We start from the raw sequence: 22710 nt of genomic DNA, 5'->3' as shown, positions 1-22710 counted from the left end.
AAAATTTTTATTCTTCAGAGTTTCCTATCCCTGTAGGGATGTCTTGCCCTGTAGAATTTTTGGTAATGTCATCCTTCTTATCCTTTCTCTTAACCTTTAAGATCTACTGTCCTAAAATCTTACATGCATATCAGGCTATGCCTAGCTTTTCCCCACTTTCTCCTTCACAAACTCTCAGATGGAATAGTGACTTTCCATCAGGCTCCCATCATTTCCACCCCTGAAAATCAGGTGGTTCATCCATGTTGGTGACAAATAATTCCAGAATAGAAGTTCCTTATTGGTTGGTTCTTATATCTTTCAACATATAAAATCATCATTAAGAAAACTGTAAAATTATTAGCATATCTGATGTTCTTAAGGTCAAATTAATCACTTTGGTATTAAATGCATAACATGTTAATTCCTGTCTCTGCATCTTTATTCATTTTGCACCTTTATGCTATTTTCCCTTTCTGAAATGCCTATGACCTTCTTTCAGAAAGCAGCATTGTAGAGTAGAAAGAGCCCTGGAGTCAAAGAAGAGAGTTTGAATCCTGCCTCCATTACTTAGTACCTGTATGACTTTGGGCAATTCATTTAACCTCCCCAGGCCTCAGCTTCCTCATCAGTAAAATGAGTGGATTTGACAAAACAGTCTCTGTGGTCCTGACCAGACCTTTTGTTGCTGTTGTTCAGTTGTTGTTCAATCATGTTTTGCTCTTCATTTGGTGTTTTCTTAGTAAAGATCCTGGAATGGTTTGCCATTTGCTTTTTCCAGCTCATATTACAGTTGAGGAAACTGAGGAAATTAGGATTAAGTGACTTGCCCAGGGTCATGCAGCTAGTAAATGTCTGAGGCCAGATTTGAAGTCAGGAAGATGAGTCTTCCTAACTCCAGGCCATCACTATATCCACTGAGTCACCTCGCTGCCATGTCTAGATCTAGATATATAATATCCTCTATGATCTTTGATCCTGCCTCAAACCGATCTTTCCTTCATGAAGTCTCCCTCCAACTAAGCTTGCATCATGCTTCTTATCTGTACCACACACTTTTTACCCTTAATTACATACTGTGTTGTTCTCTAACTTTTCAATGTATGTCTTATCTCCCTGTTAAGTTTATAAGCTTCTCAAGGATCACTACCACGTCTAAATTTTCTCTTGTATTACCCAAGAGGCAGCAGAATTGGAGGCATAGTTTGGGCATTCAATAAAGACTGATGAATTCAAGTTGCCCCAGTCACAGACCTCAGCTTTCATTTCCACACCTCAGCTAAGGCTTTGAGGAACAATCTGGCATTATTAGTCATGGGAGACCTTTGTTTAGATCCTGTGTTTAGATCCTGTATTAGAATCCCTAGGAAGGGAAGCCTAGAGGAGCATCTTACCAGGAGGAAGCTTTGAGATGTCTGCATTCACAGACGAAAACATCTAAGCTTTACAATGAGAAAAAGAAGCAGGTTTATACCAGATAACAAATCTGAGAGTGACCAGAAGAACTCTGCTTACCCGGAAAGCACTCCCAGGACAAGGTTGAGAACGAAGAAGGATCCGATGATGATGAGGGGGATGAAGTACAGCCAATTCCAGGTGGCTCCTAAGGCATCATTGGTCTGAAAGATAGAAAAACAGGCATGTTGTCATTCCAGTGGTATCCCAGAGGGAAAGTGGGGTAGAGTGAAAAGAGCCTTGAACCTGGAATCAAAAGACCTAGAAATGAATCCTAGCTTAACTCCAATTACACAGCCTTGGGAAATCGACAGAATCTCTTTGAGATTTTCTTTATCTGTCAAATGGGAATAATATTCTTTACATTACTCTGTGTCACAGCTATGAGGAAAGCCTTTTGTAAACTGCTAAGTGTGACATAAATGTGAGATCATTTTTCCCAGTATAATCAGATCTATGGAAGCTTAATAAGTATAGCTACATCCTATTGTTATGTGCTTCTTGACTTCAGATTTGAATTTCTGAGGTCAAGTCACATTCTCACAGGAGGGCCAAAGGGTGAGTGACCTCATCCTAATTAGTTTTAATTATAGTGCCTCAGCACACATGAACCTGCCATTGTACACTCCCAACAAGCAGGAATAAAGGCTCTGATCACTATCATCAGTCACCCGAGATCTTATGTGTACACACACACACACACACACACATAAACACACACACATATATATACAAACATGTATATATACACATGTCTATATTATATATGTGTGTATATATTATATATAAAGTATTTTCACAAAACCTTAAAGCGTAATATGAAAGCTAATGATTTTGTTGTCATCATTGTTGTTGCTATTATTTTATCTGAGTCCCCCCCAAAAAGATAATTTATAGTGATAGAATTTGGATTTGAATCCAGATATCTCTGAAGCCAGTATTATCTTTATTAATGATGTTAGCTCTAAGGGAAAAACAGCAGAGAGTAAATTTAGGTTGAAAGAATGTTCTCCTTGCTTTCTGCTCACATAGAATAAACTGTATATGCAAATTCTGATAATGATGCAGGTAGGTCAAGAAAAATATCTTTTCCCTTATAATCTCCTATCTTTTCCCAGAGCAGTTTCTTTGGGGGTACACATCATATCATATTATTGTCTATTCAAAGGGAGGGTTGGGCAAAGACTTGGGATAAGAACTCAGAGCTCTTAATTGCCAATCCAATACTCTTTCATTAAACTGCTTCTGATGTCAATGATGGATCAGTTTTTCTCTTTTCCAACATAGGGATTTATATTCACATTTTTGTTTGTTCACTATATTTCTTCTTATAGCTCAAAAACATCCTGTCTTAAAAAAAAAAAAAACCTTTCTGTCTTAAAATCAAGACTGTGTATCTTTTCCAAGGCAGAAGAATGGTAAGGGCTAGGAAACAGGGGTTAAATGACTTTCCCAGGGTCACACAGCTAGGAAGTGCCTGAGGCTAGATTTGAATCCAGGGCCTCTGCTCTCTAAGCCTGGCTCTTAATCCATTGAGCCACCCAGATTCTGCCCCCTTGGCTTTTAAAGCTTTTCCTAACTTAATCCCTTTCTAACTTTCCAGTTCTTCTTACACTTTATTTCTGTCCACATACTCAACAATCCAGTGACACTGGCCTCCTCAAACATGACTCTCCATCTCGTAACTCCAATTGTTTTCATTGTCTGCCCACCCCCAAGCCTAGAATTTTCCCTTCCTCGTCTCTGTCTTCTTCCTAGCTTTCCTGTCTTCCTTAAAGCCTGAGTTAATGCCCTACCTTATGCAAGAAGCCTTTCCCACATTCTCTCAATGCTAGTGCTTTTTCTCTGATGTTAATTCTAATTTTAGAGAGAAGAAGAAGAAGAAGAAGAAGAAGAAGAAGAAGAAGAAGAAGAAGAAGAAGAAGAAGAAAAAGGAAGAGAGAGAGAGAAAGCAGGAAAAACAGAAAAAGAGATCATGTATTTTAAATAGTTGTTTGCATGTTGTCTTCCCATTAGAATGGAAGCTCCTTGAGGGAAGAGAATTTAAAAAAAACTGCTTTGCTTATCTTTGTAACCCTGATTCTTAATATAGTGTCTGGTACAAAGTTGGTACTTCTTCTTTTTCAGTTGGTCTCTTTAGAATTAAAATAGGAAAGAACATTAAAAATCACCTAGTTTAACTCATTCATGTTACAGAGGAGGAAATTGAGCCCCCAAAAGATAGTCACCTAGACAACAAATAGCAGAATGAGGATTTGAACTCCAAATTTGGCCTTCCATTTTCCCATATTCTCCCCTTCATTTCATTCCACTCTTTCTCACCAAATCATATTTTCTGTAATGAGAGACAGAGTATGGCGGGAGTAAGAGAACAAGGCACCGGTAGGTCTGGGTTCTAGTATCATATAATTGTGTGAACTTTCAACCTAGCAAACTTGGTTTGAAACACCTTGAATGTTCAGAGTGTCATGCTGGGTGCTCCAAGTTACTTTTCTCAACCTTGAATTCTTCATCTGTAAAACGAGTCTGCAGGGCTAACATGTTATGATCTATGAAATCTATCATCCAAGGTTTCAACTAGCCATTCATCACCTTCTGAAGCTGCAGAAATTTCTCATAATACTTTCGGAGACAACCTTTCTCTTCACACCTACCCCCAACCCTATGTCTTTGTTCTCTCTCCAACATAGCTTAGTAATGTGATTTTGAGGTAGTTTCAGGGAGAAAATGCCTTTCTACTAAGCAGTTTGAGCACAGCCCAAGTCCTTCCTATTGAACAAATATAGCCTATGCTTTTGGTCCTACTGGAATAGAATAAGTTTAAACCAGAGTAGAAGGGACTTGGGTCAGGCATCAAAAAGAATTATTCCAGCTGCCAGTATTGCAGGCAGGTGATGTGGTTGGGTAACATGCTGTATTTGGAGTCAGTCAGTCAATAAATATTTACTAAATAACTACCACGTGTCAAGCACTGTGCTAAGTGCTGGGGATACAAAAAGAAGCAAGATACAATCTTTCCCCTCAAAGAGTTTACAATCTGGAGAAGACCCAGCTTTACCTCCCATCTCTGAACCATAATAGCTATGACCACCGGACAACTTCTATGAACCGCAATTTCCTCGTTTATACTTCTCTTTTAGGGTAGCAATGACAATTAGGCAAAATAATACGAAAAATGCTTGCAAATCTTAAATGACTAGGTAAAAGCCAGTTATTACTACTAATAAAGTATGGAGAAGACATTTTGGGCTCTCTTGGAAGAATTTTAATAAAGGCATGAAGCTGTTCTTCTGGAAGAGTTGAGGTGGCAGCCCTAGTTGAAGACTGCAAGATGAATTAAAAAATATAGGAACAGCCTTGTTTATTATGTACAACTCTGTGCAGGAAGGGCAAGAAGTCTGCTTAGTTCCAATGATTGACTGACTAGCGCTTTTTGGAGTAAATTTGTTCCTCTAGAAACAGTGCCGAGACCCACTTTTCTCTAAGGTTAGAATTCCTCAAGGACAAGGACCCTCTCTTACACCTCTGTTTAGGAAAGACCAACTCTGAGTGGCACCTCTCACAACACTGGGTGACCACACTGACTGATTGGCATTACTGAATGACAACAATGACGATGACGGTGATGAACTGCGGCAAGTGAGCAGTAGCTACAGCCACTGCCCTGGGGAATGATTAAATATGATTGACAGCTTAAAAGGTTTTTCTGGAGAAAACTGTTTGACATCCTTCCTAGATTATTCACAAACCTTTTAATAGAATTGCGGCCCCCTCTCAGCCTTTCCCCTCCCCACACTTTCTCCTAGAACCTTCCCTTACCAGGGAGTCTCCCCCAGCCCCCACTTTATTCAGTGGTTGATGATTCAGTGACAAAAGGGTCATTGAGATAGAGGGACAAGTCCAGGCAATGGTGGGCAGGCAATGGACACCAGTCTTTCTTCCCTTAGGATAGAAAGCATTTTTTTTCTTTCTTTCTTACTTTCTCTCTAGGGCTAATTAAGCCTTCAATCTGCATCTGATTCATCATTATTAAAAATCTTAAAATTGTCCAGTGTAGGAGAGACGACTGTTGAAGTGTCTTTTGAGAGAGGGAAAAAATAACATTTTTTAAAAGTCATCAACAACTCCGGAGGCAGCAACTGCCTTAGCACTAAGCAGGAGGGGAGAAACGTGAAAAGCAAACGGTGAAAGTTAAAACCCTGAGTTGTGACTATTGTCTCTCTCATGGTGTGCGTGTGTCTGTCTCATAGCAGGAGGTGGAAGAGAGAAGAGTGTGAGTGTGTGTGTGTGTGTGTGTTTCTTTCATTCTCTATCCACTAACTCCCTCCTCCTACCCCCCAACAAGTGACAAGCTCTATTCTCACAAGCTGCTTTCATGGATTATTATTATAGGTTTTCATCTACTCTTGCTTCAGAGACACCAGGAAGCCATTGCAAACTACTCTAAACAAGGCCCACTCCAGGAAAAAAAAATACCAACATTACCCAGAATCCTCTGCTGAGTTCAGGACACCCATTTATCTGCCTCTCCTATTCTTCCCTCCCCAGGTTATCAGGATTAGCCAAAAAAGAAAGGAAACCTTGGTAAAGCCTTCATCAGAAAGGATTCTCAGAGGTCTTCTCAAAGAGGACCTTGGCAAAAGAATGCTTAGACTAAAGAAGAGTGCCCTTCCTGGGATCAATGCTTCCCCATTCAGCTGATACAGCTGGTACTAAACCAGAATGCTGGCTAATGGCTATCAGCTTCAGGCTTCCTTCTTCCTCCAGTTCTCACCTTCCTTTCTCACCTGCAGACTCTAATCTCCTGGGAGTCACACACACACACACACACACACACACACACACACACACACACACACACACACACACACGTGCACACACTATATGGGGATGATGACAGACGGTGAAAAAAGGTCCGGGGGTGGCAGTACACCTGCGCAGGGAAAATGCTCAGTGGGTACCAGCACCCAGGCAGGGAGAATGTTTTCCTTTGGGAACCTGCCCAGTTGGGGGTGGCAGACCCACCCCCTCCCTGAGTAAACAGGAGCACATGGCAATTATCACATTAGTCTTCAGGAGGAGTGGGGGAAGAAGAGATGATTGGTAGAACAAATGAAGTGGAGAGGAGAAGCTAGTTGGAGAGAAGGAAAGAAATGAATTTTTTACTTCATTCTTCCCTGACCCTCACCTAATCTCACCTCTCAGTCTGTAACTGCAGGGAAACTGAGGTTTCTGATCCAGAAATCCTTACAAAAACCACATTCTTCAATCACCTTGAAGGATACCTTAGATTTTAACTCTGCCAAATAGAAGCTTTCATTGCTTAGAGGTTGGGTTAGTAGGGAGGGGGCCCAAGAAGATGATGATGACAACTGATATTTATATAGCCCTTTAAAACTTAAAAGAGAACAGTACAGAGGCAAAGAAGTCATTGCTGAGCTTTACACCAGCTGTGTGAAACAGGTACTACACGCTTTAGTTCCCCTATTTTACTGTCAGTCAACAAATATTTATTTTTTTTTTATTTTTTGGAATTGAAATTTTATATTTAATTAATTAATTTTGAATATTTTTTCCATGGTTACATGATTCATGTTCTTTCCCTCCCCTCCAACATCCCTCCCCCTGTAGCTGACACACAATTCCACTGGGTTTTACATGTGTCATTGATCAAGACCTATTTCCATATTATTGATAATTGCATTAGGGTGATCCTTTAGAGTCTACATCCCCAATCATATTCCCATCAACCCATGTGTTCAAGCATCTATAAACATTTATTAAATATCTGCTATGTGCCAGGCACTGTGCTAAACCCTGGTGACACAAAAAGAGGCAAACAATAGTGCCTTCTCTCAAGCTGCTCACAGTCTAATTGAGGAAAGCACCGTGCAAACAACTGCATACAGGATTAGTTGGGAGCGGTCTCAGAGGGAAGATTAAGATGGAGGAACCAGAACTTTAGCAGAGCTGTAAGGAAATCAAGGAAGCCAGGGAAATGAGGAGGGAGAGATAAGAAGGAAAAGGGCTTCAGGCATAATAAAACACCAGTGAAAATGTCCAGATTTGGGAGTGCCACTGGATCCCAGAGAACATGGAGGAGAATAGGATGGGACAGGAATGGAAAGATGGGAAAGGACAGGTTAGGGGGAAAGCAGAGGGTTTTATATTTTATCTTAAAGGCAATAGAGAGTAAACTGGAGTTTACTGAATGGGAACAAAAGGGCTAGACTTATTTTATAAATTAGTAAACTGAGGTTGAAAGAATAAAATGACTCATTCAGGTCACACAACTACTATCAGAAAAGGCATTTGAATCTAGGTCTTCCTGACTTCAACTTTGGCTATATCATTATAGCACAACTGTGTCCCAAGATAGAGAGATGCTGTTTATTTCAAGATTCCTTCATTCAGGTTCTGTGGTCAAAGTCTTCTCTAGAAAACCAAAGCTGTAGATAAAAGATCCAAAAATATAAAACCAAGAGTAGCCATCCTAAAGGTTAGGTGGCACAGTGAATAGAGACAGCCTCAGCCTAGAGTTGGGAAGACTCATTCCTGAGTTCAAATCTCTTAACCTTGTTTACCCCCACTCCTCATCTGTAAAATGAGCAGGAGAAGGAAATGGAAAAACCATTTCAGTATCTTTGCCAAGAAAACTGCAAATGGGGTCATGAAGAGTCAGACACAAGTAAACAACAAAAGTCATCCTAAGGAAAGAATAAGATATTTTTGTAAACTGAAAGCTAGGATCCCACAAAGGAACCAGGGAACACTGACCACCCCAGTTTTTCTGGAAGGACTGTCCAAAAATCTTAGTGAAATACATCTCAGATAGCCAGAAGAACTGCTGGTCCCATGACCGTTCCCAGAAAAAGGAAAATAAGTGGAAGGTAAGAATGATCAGTATAGGAAAAAAAAAAGGAAACCCTAAGGAAATTTTTAGGATGGTTCAAGCACATTTTTATTTCTCCTCTATTATGTGACTTGACCAACCTACTTCAAGAAACTTCTTTCTAAATTATACTGAACCAAATAATGCATCGTAGATGTTTTACAAACTCTGAGCTGATTTAAAGATAGAATGAGACAATACTTCACCATTGTGAGATTTTGTACTATTAATATTCATGTTTGAATAACTCTCTGATGATGCTATTACAATGATATAGGCGTCTCATGCCTAACTGAAGACAGGAATAATTCCTGATCTGTGAAGAAGTCAAGATAAAACCACTAGAATACTCTAACTAATCCTATAGGAATATAACAGCTTAAAGACAGTGATCTCTAAAGAAACAACTTCTTCCTTTCAACTGTATAAGATGACCCACATGCCTCTTAAACTTCTGTTCTACAAGAGCTCAACTATTCAGACATAAGAGTAGATGGATCCTGGCCAGTATCTCTCTGCCTCCTCTTCATCTCCTCTTAAATTGTGTTTGCTTCTATGGGTCAAGATTAGATCACCTTCACAAAACAGCCAAACTATGAGGCTACTAGAATAATGTTTCTACAGGGTGTATGTCATCATTCTAGGAGCTGATGATAAAGATAATGATGAAGGATTACATTTTTACAAAATTTTAGTATTTACAAAGCATTTCACATTCATTATCTCAATTCACTCTGACAACAATACTAAGTAAATTGTTATTGTTGAGTTGTTTCAGTTGTGTCCAACTCTTCATGACCCCATTTGGAGTTTTCTTGGAAAAGAGACTGGAGCAATTTGCCATTTTCTTTTCCAACTCATTTTACAGATGAGAAAACTGAGGCACACAGGGTTAAGTGATTTGTCCAGGGTCGCAGTTAGTAAATGCCTGAGACTAGATTTGAACTAAAGAAGATGAATCTTCCTGACTTCAGACCAGCATTACTGTGCCATCTAATTTCCCTTTGAGGTAAATACTATAAGGATTATCATCCCCATTTTTTAAAATCCTCACCTTCTGTCTTGGAATTAATACTGTGTATTGGTTCCAAGGCAGAAGAGTGTTAAGAGCTAGGCAATGGGAGTTAAGTGGCTTTCCCAGGGCCACACAGCTAGGAAGTATCTGAGGTCAAATTTGAACCCTGGACCTTCTGTCTCTAGGCCTGAATCTCAATCCACTGAGCCACCCAGCTGTCCCCTATTCATGCCCATTTAATGCATATTTTAGTAGATCAACAACTCTCTTTTATGCCAGGAATTCTCAAGCATAAAGGCATGTTTTCGTGTCTTGAGGTAGAGGCAATCAGCAAAATTGAGTTGTCTTTTAAAGCAAAAAGAAGTAACTCAACAAAAAACAAGGGAGAACATTCTTGGATCTGCTAGAAGGTCAAAAAGGTAGCTGAACCCCTCGCCCACAGAGTAGAACAAAGGAGAAGATAGCTACTACTCAAGGGAGCAAAGGATAGGAAAGACAACAGAGAAAGGTCTATAACACTGAACTATCTGCTGCTCTGCACCATGATGGTTAAACCTGTTCATCCCTGAAGACAAAGTATATTATTACATTTTAGATCTTTAGACATCTTTAATAAACACACTAAGTCTCAGCGTTAGGAGAAAGAGCAAACAGGCTCTAGAGATGGCATCTGGCTTAGCTAGGGGTCTGCCAACGAGTAATTAAAACTCCCTACGCAATCATATTCTATCATGCATCAAAGGGTAGATTATTTAAGGGCACTTCTCCCCACCCCCTCCCACCTGGATACCATAGTGATCAACACTCCAGAGGCAGAGGGAACAGCAATGCCCCAGGCAGAAGTCAAAATGGTCTTGGGATTGGCAATAATGAGCACTTCCTAAGTATAGACAGCCACATTAGCAAAACAATTCACACACCTATGAGAGCATGTGTCCTCCCTGGGATGGAGAAGATTATATATATATAATATATTTAAAGCAGGGGGAGAGTGATCAGGAGAAAATAATCTCTCTAGCCTGGAATACTGAAAGAGAATCTGGTGCTAATGAGGCTTGGGTCATGGGGTCCATCTTTTTTGCAGAATTGTTAGTTACTAGGAGTCCCCTTCATGGAAGAGCCATTATTTACAATGCAGTTTATAAAACAAAACTTCCTAAACTCAGGTGCCCTGTGCATAACTGCTTCTTTTGCTGTTTTGCTATTCAGGCTCAGATCAGAAACAATTGGTAAACGCAGCTGGAAGAGAACATGCAAGCCAGGCCATAGACCCAAAACCATGAATAGAGGCAAGACGAGAGCCCCAACTTGGAATCAAGAGAGAGTTGGGAGGGTATACATCAAGGAGTCGTCACAAAGATGCAAAAAGTCTTTAAAATCTCACAATAGATGTTGTCCCATTATTTGTATTTAATGTCAATTCCCTGAGAGTGTGAATTATTCCTTTTATTTAATTGTGTCCCTAGCCTAGTACCTATTAAGGAATAGGGACTGAACCTGGGATTTCATTAGTAAGGAGAATTCCCTAATGAAGAAACTAGTAGGTCAGACAGTCATTGAAGATTTGTTAAGTATCTATGATGTGCTAGGCACTGTGCTAATTGTGGGAGATATAAAAAAAAGTCAAAAGAGCCCTTGAGGAGCTCATAGCCTAATAGGGGAGGCAATATGCAAACAGCCATGTACAAACAATAAGCAATAATCAATCAAAAGAAAACACTTGAATTTAAAAAAAGATGGGGAAAGAGTTCCTGGTACCTTCTTTACAATTTGGAGTCTTAGAGTGTTGCCAAGAACATTGAAGTTTAAATGGCTTATCCAGGGTTACACAACCAGGTTCTTCTGGTTTTGAGACCAGCCTTCAGTTCACTACAACTCACTGCCTCTTTGACATTGAATAAATGCATATTGACTGACCAACTGATATTTGCTGTTAATTAGAACACAAATGGTGCTAGACTTAATTATATCATTTTTTTTTTTTAGTTTTTGTCTTAGGAGAGGACAAGTCTTATCCAAACCTCTCTGCTCTTATTTTCAGTCCTGGGTCTCCTGCCACCTTAATTAAGACATTGCTTCCTCTTCTTGGCTATACAAAGGTCATTCCAACCAAGTATCCCCATTGGCTGGTAGAGATAGAGACTGGTTTAGAATACTGAAAAATGACTCCCAAGTATTCTTACTAATAGTCCACATTTACAGAGGGCTTGAAGTTTGTAAATTACTTGAACTACTCAAAAAAGTGGATAAAGTTATTATCTCCACTTTACAAATAAAGGCCCAAAGATTAAATGACTTGTCCAAGCAACAGAAGTAAGATTTGAACCCAAGTCTCTGCCTACTTCAAGGCTAGCCCTCTTTCCACTATACTATGCTGCTTCCTACATTTGTTGCTTTCAAAGAGGTGAGAGCCATCAGTGGCCATTGTCATCCCTCCTACATTGTCCTTTGGTAGACAGTCATGATATGGCACCTTTTGCTAGAAAGTGGGTGGGAAAGCCCATGGAGCCTTGTTAAAACAACACACTGCCTTTCAGAGCTCAAAGTAGCCAAATCCATCCCTGGGCCAAGTCAGTAAGGGTTAGGAATGGAAATACCAGAAGAACATTTTTAGAACTAATACTTTCACCATGAATACTGCCCCATGGCTATTAAGACTATTGTTATAGAGAGACTAGAGTGAAAGTGAGAACAGAAAGTCTAAAATGATGAACTTATGGAATGGAAACAATATTTTAACTTATAAATTAAGATACCAGGTTAGCTCATAAAGTCAGATAAATATCTCCACGACTTTTTTTAACCCTATTTCTTTTGTCTTAGAATCAAAACTGTGTTTTAGTCCAAGGCAGAAGAGCCATAAGGGCTAGGCAATGGGGATTAAGTGATTTGCTCAGGGTCACACAGCTAGGAAAGCAGCTGAAGCTAAATTTGAACCCAAGACCTCCTGTCTCTAGGCCAATGAGTCCACCTACCTCCCCTACACCCATGACTATCCAAACTATTTTGAGGGATGGAGAGGGAGCATAAAAACCACCAGGTTCTAACTCTTTGTACCATTTTAGCTTTTTAATTCAGATGTACTGCCCTCATGGGGCTGTCTGTTAGGGAACTGTGTGATGTCCCATTTAAAAGTATTTTACAGACTTCCTGTGGACATGTGGGGGACTTTGAAACTACATTTTCTGTGATCCAATGGGTTTCCGGTTTTGGGCGTGGTGACGTCCAAAGTATAGCACAACTTAAATTCGGAGGTTGGCCTTGAGAAGATCTCTTTGGCTACTAAGGAAGATGGGAGGAGATGAGGACAGGCGGCATTTTTAAAAATAGTCAGGTGTGGTTGTATATATTTTACCAACATGGCCATGGAAATTAAAATACTAGTTTTCCTCATAATATCAGCCTTTATCATTTTTAATCTTTATAGTGGGAAGCCAATAATAGAATAGATAAAAATCTGAGACTCCTCTTTTGACCCCTTTTGTGATCCTTGTGATTTCTTGTTGAAAAGTATTGTGGCAAAAACAATGCAGCCAAAATCAGAAGGGAAACAACAAATTGGGAAAAAATCTTTATAACAAAAAACTCTGACAGGGGTCTAATTACTCAAATATATAAGGAACTAAATCAATTGTATAAAAAAATCAAGCCATTCCCCAATTGATAAATGGGCAAGAGACATGAATAGACAATTTTCAGGTAAAGAAATCAAAAGTATCAATAAGCACATGAGAAANGCCTTGGCCTTGGTCTATTCTGAAGCCAACGTTTTGTGTTTTGATGTGACATAATGTGTAACTTCTGCGCATCTGCAAAGTTTCGGGGGAGTTCTTTTGTGTGAAGTGAGTCTTGAAATATATATAATAAACTCCATGCTCCTGGAGCCAGAGCTGGAAGCATGAGGTAAAAGACTACTCCCTTGCTCTGTCCTTATTTCCTTATCAACTAAACTGTCCTTATCAGATTATCAGAGATGATAAAGAGATCTGGACAGAACTGCCTTTGAAGAATTTCTATGTCCCTAGCTAATCAACAATCAACCACAATCTTGCTGTGCTAGGCACTGAGTAAGGTACCAGAAATACAATGACAAAAATTAAATAGTCCTTTCCTTCAGATTGGATTCTACTGGAGCAGACAATGCTTTATGTGTGTTCTTACATAGGATCTAGGTAGAGAGGTTTGTTTTGAGGTTTTTTTTATAACCCTTATCTTCTGTTTTAGTATCAGTTTTAAGACAGAAGAGCATCAAGGGCTAAGCAAAGGAGTGTTAAGTGACTTGCTCAACAACACACAGCTGGAAAGTATCTAAAGCCAAATTTGAATCCAGGTCCTCCTGACTCCAGGTCTGGCACTCTACCCATTGAACTACCTAGATGCCCCCATGCGTAGAGGTCCTAGGAACATCACTGAAGGTGTGCATGTGTGTTTCTAAATGGAGGGGCATGGTGAAAAGGAGTTTTGAGAGACAGAGACAGAGCCAGAAATAGAGAGATAGAGACAGACAAAGACAGAGAGAGAGAGAGAGAGAGTTGAGATTTATATGGATTTCTCAAGGAGTTAATTAAATACCTTGATATTTTCTCTCTTAATAAACTCTGCTTTAGTGGCTGTAGCTTTTCCCCTATCCTGCCACAAAGGACCTCATCTTCTAATTCCCCCAGAAAGTAAAAAAAGCTCTACTACCCTTATCTCTAGTGAGCTCAAGAAAAGATTAAATGTGAAGCAAGTAGGACTACTTTTCCCTTCAATTCTTGTGTCCTCTGGAAAGATTAAACCCTTTCTATTCTACAGGTGGAATGTCAGGAAACAATTGTTTGTACATGTAATCAAAAATAAAAAGGTAAATGAAAAAAATTAAAAAGAAGATGAGAAGGGCCTGGGGGGAGAAAACTAATGAAGGGGGAGAGAAGAAAGAAAAAAAGAGAGATGAGAGAGCAGTAGGAAGGACATGAGGGAGGAGGTGGACAGTGAGAGAGTGATTCATTTTGTATACTCCCAGGTTTAAAATGGGTCCATGTTCCCAGTAGGGTGCTGCTATAGCATCTTACAATCCCTCTCCCATGATGCTCAAACATTTTGCACATCTACACCCAGAAGGAGTCAAATTTTGAATCAGTTGCAGGAATTTTTGAAATTTTATTTTAAAAGGTCCCAACTTCCTCACTTGGATGCTGAAAGAGGAAGTTCTCCCTGCTTTCTCCACAGTGATCTTGGCAAGGGCAGAAGGCATTCTTACAGCCCCCCAGAATGAAGACAAACATTCATATTTTGATGCATGGATGAAAACAAACACAGGACTAATCATATTCTAGGTTTCTTTCTTTTAGCCCTCTATATCTTACACACAGGGCATTATTTAACCACTCAGGTAGATTGTGGAATCCAAGGCAAACTAGTCAGTCTTGGTATCTAGGCTGATCTGCCTCCCATTCCCTCTATGCCTCAAGTTATAGCCATTTCATCCCCACCTTAAGCTCTGGGCCTTTTCTTTGCAGGACAACATTATTAGCCTTCTAACTAATCTTTTTTGAATCTGGAAATTTTTATTTAATTAATTTAGAATATTTTTACATGGTTACAAGATTCATGTTCTTTCCCTACCCTCCCTCCACCCCCTCCCATAGCCAATGCAGAATTCCATTGGGTTTTACATGTATCATTGATCAAGACCTATTTCCATATTATTGATATTTGCACTGGGGCACTCATTTAGAATCTACATCCCCAACCATATCCCCAATGAACCATGTGATCAAGCAATTGTTTTTTCTTCTGTGTTTCTACACCCACAGTTCTTCCTTTGAACGTGGATAGTGTTCTTCCTCATAGGTCCCTCAGAAATGTCATGGAGCAGGGGCAGCTAGGTAGCTCAGTGGATTGAGAGCCAGGCCTAGAGATGGGAGGTCCTAGGTTCAAATCCGACCTCAGACACTTCCCAGCTGTGTGACCCTGGGCAAGTCACTTAACCCCCATTGCCTAGCCCTTACCACTCTTCTGCCTTGGAGCCAATACATAGTATTGACTCCAAGACGGAAGGTAGGGGTTTAAAAAAAAAGAAAAGAAAAGAAATGTCCTGGATCAATGCATTGCTGCTAGAAGAGAAGTCCATTACATTCAATTGTGCCATAGTGTATCCGTCTCTGGGTATAAGGTTCTCCTGGTTCTGTTCCTTTTTCTCTGCATCAATTCCTGGAGGTTGTTCCATTTCACACTTCCAACTAATCTTAATCATTCCTTGTACTTTGATTCCTTTTACCAGGCTTTTGACACCTTCTCTCCCTCCAAGTATACTTCTTCCAGAAACAGAGCCTCTGTCTTGTTCTCTTATGCATCTTTGTGTTGGTTCTCTCCTCAATACCCTAATTTCTCTATCATCCTCCCTTGCTCCTCCCAACCCTCTCAGGAACTGGAACCATTTCCTGAACCAGTCTCCAAAAATGCATGATGCCTGAGCCTCCTGATAACAACCAGGCCCCAGAATATCCATCTATTACCTAATACTAGTTTGTCCTGATAATATGCAGTTTTCACTGGCTGGAGTACCCAACTATGATCTACTCTTGGATCTTCTAATGTCAATCATATGCTTCCTGGGACTTCTTTGTCCTGCCTTATTGATCCTATCTATTCTTCATGTCCTGGACATTCCAAACCTGGCCCAGTCCTCTACCATCAGAACATGGTTCTAACAATAAAACTTGGGTCCAGTTGTTTCCCAGTGGAAACTTGGGGACTCAGATAGACTCAGATCAGTCTTAGAAATGTAATGAGTAAGACAAAGAGTCATTCAATGTGCTAAACTATAATAATTGCTGCCACTTATAAAGCACCTTAATGTCTTCAAAGTGCTTTACATATATTACATCATTCAATTCTTAAGACAGCTCTTCAGTATTAGTAATACTAAATATTATTATCTGTATTTTACAGATCAGAAAATGAGGCTTAGAAAAGAGGCTAAGACTTATTTGTCCAAAATCAAACAGTTATTCAGTCATAGCTGAGGTTCAGCATTGCCTCTTCCATACAGCATCATCTCAGGAGGAGGGATATTTAGATCAGAAATACAACAATTGTGCTTTCAATCTGGGCCTTGAAGAAACTTGGAAAATAAAGTAGGGGAAACTACTTCTACTCCTGCCATTTTTTTTATCATTGGTTTAACAGCTAACTCCCTAAGATGAGCAAATATGGTCTAAATCCAGAAATGCAGGTAGACCTGGGTTGAGAGACCATGAAAGCTCTTTGTCTCCTGTTGCCCTATTTAGAAAAATAGTTGTTGGTAGAATATAAGTTCACTGAGGGAAACTACTGTTTCATTTTTGTCTTTTAATGTCAAGTACCTACTACATTGCAATACTAGCAGCAGTACATAGTAGAAGAAGGGGAAAGAACAAGCATTTACTAACTATTATGTCTCAGGTATCATGCTAAGCACTTTACAGATTTTGTCTCATTTGATTCTTAGGAGAAGTCAATAGATGCTTAAACACATTTTTGCATTGAATCATTGGATGAGAATTTTTTCCTATTTAGAATGGATCTCAGAAGCAATCTAGTCCAACCCACACCCAGGGGAAAAAATCCATATACTCAGTACTTGAAGATAAGCTTTATCTGGAAAAGATCCCTAAAAATTGTATCTCAGGTGGCTCAGTGGATAGAGAGCCTGGCCTGAAGATGGGTCTTCCTGGGTTCAAATCTGGCTTCAGACACTTCTTAGCTATGTGTCCCTGGAGCAAGTCACTTAAAACCCAATTGCCTAGCTCTTACCACTCTTCTAATTTGGAAACAATACTTGGTATAGATTCTAAAACAGAAGGTAAGGATTAAAAAAAGAGACTACCACTGTATCTCATGAACATCTCAGTGACAAATAAAGTGACAAAATTATTATTGAGTCAAAGCACTTTGCTGGGACTGTCAGGGATACAAATTGGTGATTGGCCCAATTCTTCTCCCAAAAAACTTACATTCATCTTATGGGTTTTACAAAATCATACATACATAGAAAACTGACAGTATAAACAGCATGTGTTAGATATCTAAATGATAGAAACCACTAGGGCTATGGAACATGGGATTTCAGAAAGTGGTACCCTTGGACTGGCGTGATCTAAGAAGATCTAATGAAAAGAATCACCCTCCCTGGGCCCTTGAACAATTAGCAGTCTCCCTGGTGTGCTCATATCCTTAAGCAACTAACCTTCATTCCCTGGAGGTCTCCTCCCCAAACCTAGACACATTAGCACACTGCCAGACCTGTGTAATCACATAATTATCTAGGTAACATGCACCTGGCTGGCAGCTGTACTGCGATGGGCACTGATCCCGTGAAATCTCCCACATTATGCAGTGTCAGGACAAGCTTGTTCTTGGATAGTCAAGGAGTTCCAGGACTCAGCAATATGGTGGCCAACACATTCAGTCAGCCCCTTGCCCTTCCCCCTCCTCTGCTCAAGGGCAATAGGGCTGTGTCCTCCTGGAAAATAAGATTTAACTCCTATATCTAGGGCCAAGGAGGAATGACATCAGACCTAAAGAAGAAATGATTTGGTAGGCAAAAAAAAAAAAAAATTTCCAATAAAAACAGGAAGAACTACCCACAAGCTTGGTACTATAAATAGGAAAGCTACTATTGTCCCAGGTCACCAGATGCATCATCACTATGACCTGGTTAAAATTGGAAATGAGTTTAAATAATTTATATGAAAGTTGTAGGCTAATATATTGATCTTAAAAAAAAAAAAACCATCTCTGCCATAGGTGGGAAAATGTGGGGTATCAGAGAAGGATCAGTAGAAGTACTTTAATTGAAGGATAAGAAGTTGTAGGAGAGAATTAGAGGGTTTGGGAATTATAGAGTAAAAGAATTTAGAGAGAGAAAGAAGAGAGTGAGGGAAAGAAACTGATTTTAGGAAAAGGTGCAGAAATTAGATCTAAAAGAGTTTTGGCATCTTCTAAATAGGACTAAAGAAAAATATTCATATTTCTTAGCACCACATGAAACTTTTACAAAAATTGATCATGTATAAGGACACAGAGCAAATGTTTGGGATTTTCTTGGCAAAGATACCATATCCTTTTCCAGCTCATTTTAAAGAAAAGGAAATGGAGGCAAATAGGTTTAAGTGACTTGCCCAGGGTCATACATCTAATGAATATCTGAGGTAGGATTTGATCTCAAGACTTTGAGATCCTAAGTCCAGTGCCTATCCACTGAACCACCTAGATGCTCTAGCTGCAAACAAATTTAAAAAGACAAAAATATTATGCAGACGTAAAGTAATAAAATAATCATCAATTTAGGGAGCACAAACAAAAGGCAGACCTAAATGGATACTTAACAATGAAATCTTTAATAATGAGTGGGTGAAAGAACAAATCATAAGAATGACAATTACAGGATAGAAAACCATAATGGTGAAACAACATATCAAAATTTCTTAGATGCAGCTAAAGAAGGCCTCACAGGGAAAATCAAATCTCTCCAAATATTCATTAACAAACTAGAAACAACAAGATTGATGACCTGACTAGGCATTTTTAAAAATTAGAAAGCCAATAAGTAAATCTTCTAAAAGCACAAAAGAAGAGATATTAAGAAATTAGAGGAGAAAAAATAAGTTGGGAACAAAAGGGGAAAAAAGCTAAAGATATGATCAATTAAACTAAAAGCTGATTCTTTGAAAGAACTAATAAAATTGATAAGTCTTTAGCCAGTCTGATTAGAACAAAGGCAGAAAACAAAATAGTAAAATAGCAAATGAACTGGGTGAAATAACAGTAAAACCAGAAGAAATAAAAAGAATTAGCAGAATCCTCTATATATAGTTACATACTAACAAATGTAAGAACACAAAAGAAATAAAATACTTTCAAAAATATAAAATACCCTAATTAACAGAAGAACAAATTGATATCTTAAACACTCTCATTATATTTTTTTATTAGCTATAAAGGAACTACAAAGGGTGGGGAGAAACAACCTCATCCTGATGGATTCACAGGAGAATTTTATTGAATTTTCATTGAAGCACCAATACTGTAAGAAATATTCTTAAAAATCAGGAAAGAAAGCACCCAACCAGATTTCCTTTATGGGACAAATATAGTCCTAATACCTAAACCATGGAATGGTAAAACACAGAACAATGACAGAGAAACATCAAGAATGAATATTGATTTAAAAACTTTAAATAAAATCCTGTCAAAATATAGTGGTTAGTCAAGAATTCATTAATTACAATCAAGTTGTATTTTTATTAGGGGTGGCAAGGATGGTTCAACATTAGGGAAATAATCAACATAAACATTACCAAACAAAAATATCCCAAATCATATGATTATCTCAATTGAATCAGGTGAAAAATATCTTTGAGAAAGTTTATCATTCATTTCTGCTAAAAATTCTAATAAATATAGGCCTAGAGGGAATCATTTTTAATTTGATAAAATTTTATTATCTAAAACCAAAACAAGTATGATATACAATAAGGATATTCTATAATCTTTTCCCATAAATATGAGTTAAATAAGGTGCCCACTTTCCACATTATTATTTCATGTAGTTTTGGACATGTTAGTAATTGTGACAAGACAAGAGATTGAATTGGGTATAAGGGTTGGTAAGGAAGATATAAAACAATCCCCATTTGCATATGATATGATGGTTTACTAAAAAAATCCTTGAGTATCAGCAAAGATACTCATTATGACAATAGTTTTAGCGAAATTTCAAGCTACAAAATAAATCTTCAAAAACAACACTATTTTAATATAAGAATAACAAAATCCAAAAGTGAGTAATAAAAAGGGGAATCCTATTCCAAATAACTAAAAATGCATAAGATGTATGAAGATTTACCTATCAAAGAACTCAAATATTTGTATAGATTCAATTACAAAATACAAGGAAATAAAGAATAATTTACATAGCAAGAGGAATATTCAGTGCTCATGGCTAGGCCATGCAAATATAATAAAAATGACAATATTACCAAAGTTAATAGTCAGTTTTAACACTGTGCCTATCAAATTATCAAAGGGATACTCAAAAGCATTCATTAAATAATAACAAAATGCATTTGGAAAAATAAAAGAGTAAGAATATTTAGGGAAATTATGAAAAGAGGTAAGGGAGAAGAGAGAATAGCACTTTGAGACCTTATACTGTATTATATATTATACTGTATTATAAAGCAGTAGTCATCAAAACTACCTGGTACGTTTTTAAAAATAGAGAGGTAGGAATACCTAGGAGACACAATGAGAGCCAGGTTGGAGTCAGGAGGACCTGGATTCAAATATGGCCTCAGGCACTTTCTAGCTATATGACTCTGGGCAAGTCACTTAAACCTATTTGCATAACCTTTTACCCTCCTGTCTTAGAGTTGTTACTAAGTCAAAAAAGTAAGGGTTCTAAAAAATAAAAAATAAAGAAGTAGATCAGTGGAACAGAATAAACAAGGAATAAATAAAAATAATGAAAATTAATAACTGCATTTTCAATGAACTTAAAAATATAAATTATGAATTTCCTACTTGACAAAAAAACAAACCTACCAGGAAAACTATAAAGTAAACTGATAGAAATTAGGTTTAGACAAAAACCTTATACAAATGTATACCTGAACTTAATATTAAAGATCATTATATAAAAAAATGAGAAGAGCAGCAAAAGCTGTATCTCTCACAGTCAATAGTAGTAAATGTCTTCTTAACCAAACAAGAGAGAGAAAATTATGGGAAATGAAATTCATAACTTTGATTGCATGCAACTGAAACAGGATTTAATGCACCTACAATAAGAAGAAAAGTAGTCAAATAGAGTGGAAAAGTCTTTGAATCATATTTCTCTGATAAAGGTTTGGTATCTGTAATAAATAATTACCTCATACCACATACACAAAAATGTCACTCAACTAAATAAATAGTCAAAGGATATGAACAAATAATTCTTAAAAGAAAAATTATAATTTATTAAGTCACATGAAGGAATGCTTCAAATTACTAAGAAGTAAAAATACAAATCAAAACAACTCTGAGCTTTCACTTTACATGCTATCAATAGAGAATGCCAAATGATGGGAATATTTAATGTTAAAGGGGTTATGGAAAGAGAGACACACTAGTGCATTGTTGGTGGAGCTGTGAATCAGTATAACCATTTTGAAAAACAATGCAAATAAATTGTTTAGAATGTGCATAAAATTTGACCCAGAGATTATATTACTAGACATACATCCCAAAGTGACCATTGACAAGCACATATAAACAAAAATATAAACATAAACCAAAAGATGATAAGAACATATAAACCAAAATATTTAAGAGTAGCACTTTTTGCAATGGTAACATTGGAAACTTATAAAAGCACTTTTTGTGATAGTAACAATGGAAACAATGTAGATCTCTAGTATTAGAGAATTGTGGTATATAATGTAAAAGAGTATTTTATGCTATAAGTAATGACAAATATGATCATTAAAGAGAAACATAGAAAGATCTATATGAACCAAAGCAGAGTGAAGTAAACAATCAAGAAAAAGATGTACACAATGACCACAATATTGACAATGGAAAGAACAACCACAAAACAATCCAAAGAAACTGCAAAAAATTAGAAAAATAAGTATGGCTCCAAAGAAGAGAAATGACAAGAACCCCATACCCCTTTGCAGAGGTGAGAAGTCCACAAATATTGTATATTACACTGATTTTCCGACTTTTTCCAATTTATTAGTCATTTTTACTGATTTTTTTTCTTTTTGTGTTTTGATGTTTAAAAAAAGTATTATTTATTTCATGGAAGAGCAAGTAGGAGAGATAGTAAGGGAAATTATGATGATGTTAAAAAATCAATAAAAATGATTTTTAAAAGAATATATTTGTCTGACATCTTCCAAATCTAATAAAAAGGTCTTTAAGCTAAAAAAAGAAGGAAAGGGAGATCTGCCCATAGAAATCCATCAAACTATAGTAGCACAGTGTAGGGAGAACAGCAGTAGACAAGATTTTAAATTCTCAGGCAAAAAAACCAAACCAATAAAGGAGTCAAAAACAAACCCCACAGATTCTTTACAAAAATGCACAAAGCAGAGATAACAAGCAAAGTGAGCTAGCTACAGAACCTAACAAAAGCCATTTTTTTTTCCTTATGAATGCTGATGACTTTGGTGGAGTGTTACCAGTCTATCTTGGAATTTCTGATGAGAGAAAAAGAAATCTCAAGTATACTCTGATATAAACTCGAGATTTAAGGAGAATATACAAGGTGGTCAAAGAAAGACTATATAGAATTCCATGATCTAAAATCTATAGGAGAACTCAGTCCAGGTAGGGTGGAAATGGGTGTGCTTGAACT

At 37.8% G+C, this 22710-nt stretch overlaps 1 protein-coding gene across 3 annotated transcripts in view; it reads right to left on the bottom strand.

Moving 5' to 3' along the window:
* Nucleotides 1-22710, bottom strand: part of CACNA1E (calcium voltage-gated channel subunit alpha1 E) — a 446383-nt gene that overhangs the window by 220764 nt on the left and 202909 nt on the right. For all 3 annotated transcript variants that reach the window (XM_044676249.1, XM_044676250.1, XM_044676251.1), the window contains exon 7: nucleotides 1495-1598. In XM_044676249.1, the coding sequence (XP_044532184.1) occupies nucleotides 1495-1598 (104 nt within the window). The remainder of the gene's footprint in view (nucleotides 1-1494; nucleotides 1599-22710) is intronic.

Source organism: Gracilinanus agilis, chromosome 4, assembly GCF_016433145.1.
Source record: "Gracilinanus agilis isolate LMUSP501 chromosome 4, AgileGrace, whole genome shotgun sequence".
NCBI lineage: Eukaryota > Metazoa > Chordata > Mammalia > Didelphimorphia > Didelphidae > Gracilinanus > Gracilinanus agilis.
Note: the sequence above shows the minus strand (reverse complement) of the source record. Positions and strands in the feature narration are given on the sequence as shown.